This window comes from Chrysochloris asiatica, unplaced genomic scaffold (genome assembly GCF_000296735.1).
Source record: "Chrysochloris asiatica unplaced genomic scaffold, ChrAsi1.0 scaffold00196, whole genome shotgun sequence".
Taxonomy (NCBI): domain Eukaryota; kingdom Metazoa; phylum Chordata; class Mammalia; order Afrosoricida; family Chrysochloridae; genus Chrysochloris; species Chrysochloris asiatica.
This window is the reverse complement of record NW_006408714.1, coordinates 5,811,217-5,815,695: the sequence shown is the minus strand read 5'-3', so window position 1 is coordinate 5,815,695 and position 4,479 is coordinate 5,811,217. Positions and strand designations below refer to the sequence as shown.

The window sequence follows — 4,479 nt, the reverse complement described above, 5'->3', positions numbered from 1 at the left end:
TACTCTTGTCCGTGGTGCTGAACCGTTTTTGCCGAGACCCGCCCAGAAGGGCGCTGTCTGCTGTGCTGGAAAAATCTTCGCGGCAGCTGCCCAAATCAGTATTATTTACTCACGTCCTCAAAGAACTACAAGCCTTCTCCATCTTATCTCTACCCTACCGCAGATCATAGGTGAGCCAACGTGAAGGCGATCCTGTGCAGGGAGGAAAAACTAATAGCAGCATTGCTCACCTGAGACCTGAGACGCTCCCCTGAGTTTTGGAAGTGCTCGGCTCCTTACAGCAAAAACACCGTTTTAAAAGTACTCTTCCAGTGACTTTGCGCTTACACAAGGATTCTGTGATATTTTCGCCTACTCCTTTGAAAAGCCAGCAGATTCTGACAGCAACAAGCCCTTCGAAACTGGGAATTTACTTTTTTTTTTCCCCAGTGGACTGATTTCCAGGACAAGGACTCGTCTGTGCCCGCCCAAATACCATGGCACTGCGTGCACCCTTTACCACCGGATCCTCCCCTTCCAATGAGACTTTCTGATTGTGTCTACCAACTCTCCTATTAGGAACCCCGTGGGTTGCATGCAGCTATTCTGTTGTATTCTTCTTCTTCTCTCTCTCTCTCTCCCCTCTCTCGCTCGCTCACACTCTAACTGGAGACACACAGACACCATTTCGCTGAGAAGAAAACACCAACTACCTTAAGCGATTAAGAAAATATGTGCAACCTTCGCCTTTTGTAGCAAGAATTATTTAAGTCTGGCAGCAGCTCACACAAGTCTTTACAAGAATGGAGTCTGTAAAACAAAGGATTTTGACCCCAGGAAAAGAGGGGTTAAAGAATTTTGCTGGGAAATCCCTCGGCCAGATCTACAGGTAAGAGAAAGCAAAGCAATGCTTGCCTAGGGCTAAGCATAAAAAATCTTCTGAGCCCTTTTTATAAACCTTGGTTGCTTAGAGAGACTGTAATATGATAGGAAAGTCTTTGTTGCTTTTTGCTGAGTGGGGCTGCTCTAGAAACCTGTTTATTAATTCAGGAATGTTGCACTAAATGAACCTGTCTGCTTGGTGTATGTGTGTGTGTGAGAGAGAGATTTTTGTTTGGATACCTGCAGATTCTCTTTTAACAATTGAGGAATGACCAATACCTGGTCCAGGAGCCCTTCATTTGATTCTCCAGAATTAAACTATTTTGATGCTGATACATGAGGAAAATATAAAAGCCTCTCAAAATTAAGTAAGAAAATTCAAAGAGTAATTAATGATAATAAGAAATGGACATACCAGTGTAAAAATCACACTGAAATAGAGAATCCCCTAGTGGAATCTTCCTTCTGCACTAAAGGATGAGGAAATCAAAATATATCAATAATTGATAACTGAAGAAGTTCTTCTCTCTGAGCAATGTGCATTTGTATTATGTATTCTCTCCTAGAAGTCTTTTTCATGCATAGAAAATACCGCAGGGGTGGTAGGAATAATAACTACCACTGAATTTACTAGAGATTATTGTTTGTTTTTTAAATAAAGTAACCTCTTTGTAGCCACAATACTAATATGCTGTAAATTTAACAAATTAAAAACCTTCCAAGTAGCTTACAATAATACACTTTTTCTTAAAAAGGCGAACAAAATCAAGAAGAGTGGGTACACAAAAAAGGACAAAACGAATGATGCCAAGAGGACACTAATTTTCACATTTGAGAAATTGACGCCTTTTGAAATATATGAGAAATGTAAATAAATTGACCAAAGTGCCTCCCTGATTTCAAATCTCTCTGGTCTGGGTGGGCTTCAAGTAGGTGAGATTATGCTCCTATGCGGCAGTAGATACCGCAAGGGCCCTGCAGTCCTGAAGTTGCCCCAACAGGAGTGTTCTTTCCCAGCTTAGCTGCCATCAAGTGTGGAGTTCAGCTTTCCATACATGCGCATATGAACCCAATGGAAATTTAAAAAAGAAAGAAAGAAAGAAAGAAAGAAGGTTTTTTTTTTTCTTTTTCTCCCAGAATAAATAAATTACATTTTCTAACATTGGGGTTGGGATTTAAAACAAGCATTAAAATAACCTCAGATATCTGTATGACCTACTCCCCAAGTGATATTTTGGAGAATTATTGGTAGCCGCAAATTGCTGGAACACAATATCCCAAATTCTGCAATCTTGGAATTGATCTAAATATTTTATTTGCTTTTTTGCGTGTATGAAGACAATTGTGTGTCCCTATATCATTTAAATAAGCACATATAAAATGAAATTGCATGGTTGAAGAAAATCTGCGAATTGTAAATGGAAAGGTTCATTGTTTAAATACATAAAGTGTCAATTCCCAGCGTCCACAAAGCTGTTACCTTTCTATTACTCGTTTTTTAAAATAGAAATTTCACGGGTATATTGGAGACTAGATCAACACTACCGCCTTTAGGTATAACCATTCCATCACTCCTCCCCTCCATTCCTCCAAGGACAAAACCCTGAAGGAATTGAATCAGATGGGTGAAAGCCTCTGAAATACTATGCAAGTTTTAAAAAGAACAGTGAGATCTTCCACCTCTATGTAGAACATTTTGCACAGAGTTGATTGGGGCGCCTTTGGATATCTGGGAGTCGCATTTTACCATTTTGGAAATCGATTCGACATTTTTCGGTGTTTGTAACCCAGATAGTAATGACGCAAGATTGTGAATAATTAATTATTCATGCTCTGGCAATAGGAGGCTTAGGTGTCGGCCATATGTTGCGGAGGCCTTTGTTTCAAACAAAAGTGAGATTCTTACGGGGAGTAAGCACTGAACTAACACCTGGGACTGCAGGAAGAGGAAATAGAGTGTGTGACACTCAGAAAGCATTCACAGACCTTCTCCCGCGTGGACACTGAATTGGGAAGGCCTTAGTCCCCGGGGGCCCCAGCTCAGCTGGGAGGCGGGATCCCAGCGTCTTCTACTTGTAAAGCTTCAGTTTGGCTGGAAAGAAATGGGTAGCGCTGTTGGGAGGCTGTGCCTGGATCTGTCCGCAGCGGGACAGTCCACCGAGGCTGGGTAGCCAGATAACGGTTGTCACAGGGGTAAAGCACTGCGGGGTGAGGAATCTACACTGGTACCTGGCAGGGGTTGCTCTCTTAACCCCTTGGCTTTTAGGATACATAGACCTCCATGAAAGTGAGGCCCTAGGGATTGGTGTACTGGATTCGAGGCACTGTGGGGTGGATCCTGAGGGAGGGGCAGGTCTTAGTCTTGAAGGCATTAAAATGGAAAGAGTGCCGCACAAGGGAAGGGAGTGGTCACAGTGCCAGAGGAACTTGGACGTCCTAAAGCCAGTTGTTACCCCACTGTAACCCCTGAGGGAGGAGTGAATAGGTCAATGATTGCCTGATTGCCCTCCACTCTCTGAGCCTTCATTCAAGCCAGGCGTGGAATGCCAACATGGGGGTGGGGGGAGGCGGGAATGGCCTAACCCGAGATGGCCTAGCTTCTCCCGCTTACGCCCTCCTTCCCCCCACCCTCTGCCGCACAGGGTGCTGGAGAAGAAGCAAGACGGCGGGGAGACGATCGAACTGACGGAGGATGGGAAGTCCCTAGAGGTGCCTGAGAAGAAGGCTCCGCTGTGTGACTGCACCTGCTTTGGTCTACCTCGCCGCTACATCATCGCTATCATGAGCGGCCTGGGCTTCTGCATTTCCTTCGGCATCCGCTGCAATCTGGGCGTGGCCATCGTCGACATGGTCAACAACAGCACCATCCACCGCGGGGGCAAGGTCATAAAGGAGGTGGGCAGCTCTCCATCACCCAGGCCCTCCGCGTGGCCTCAGAAGTCCACTTCATTGGCACCAAGCCTGTTTTCCGCAATGGCAAGAGGAAAGAAGGCCTGGATGTTCCTTAAATCCCCTTGTAGCTCCGCAATTCTAGGATTCACCGCAGTATTATTGTCACCTCCCTTTCTGCTCCTGAAGCAAGTCACTTCTGCTTTCTGGGCCTTCCTTTCCTTGTCTGCAAAGTAGAACAATAGTGTCGAGGTCACTAGATTTCTGTAAAGTGTGACTTCTAACAAGGTGTATGCGCCTAGCTAAGCAGTTAGCTAGCACGGAGTTGGTGCCTAACAATGTCCGCTAAATCGAAAATTTTAAAAATGTTCCTTTTACTCTGAGGAATGGGAAAGTATATTAGTTATAATTTCCCTTACTTCCCCCATTCCTCTTAAATATTCTTAATAATTAATATGAAACAAGACAAAATCAAATCAGCTATGCGCAAGTCTGGGAGTCCTTGTGTGGTGCTATAGGATAAGCGCTGGACTACTAACCACAAAGCCAGTGTTTCAAACCCATCAGTCTCTCCTCGGAAACCCTATACATGGTCGCTATTCGTTGAACTTCTGGACGACACTTAACAACAACATGTACATGTGGGCATTCCAGTCTTGAGGCGTTTTCGAAATGTCTCATACTCAGGGAGGCGTCGTAGTAAGAGTCCCTGAGCCCAGTAGTAATCTT

The 4,479-nt window shown here is 44.4% G+C and overlaps 1 protein-coding gene across 1 annotated transcript in view; it reads left to right on the top strand.

The window, feature by feature from the left end:
- Nucleotides 1-626: 626 nt before the first annotated feature.
- SLC17A6 (solute carrier family 17 (vesicular glutamate transporter), member 6) overlaps nt 627-4,479 on the top strand; it is a 63,892-nt gene continuing 60,039 nt past the window's right edge. The window contains exons 1-2 of the mRNA XM_006872395.1: nt 627-868; nt 3,504-3,756. Coding sequence (XP_006872457.1) covers nt 783-868; nt 3,504-3,756 — 339 coding nt within the window. The 5' untranslated portion in view covers nt 627-782. The remainder of the gene's footprint in view (nt 869-3,503; nt 3,757-4,479) is intronic.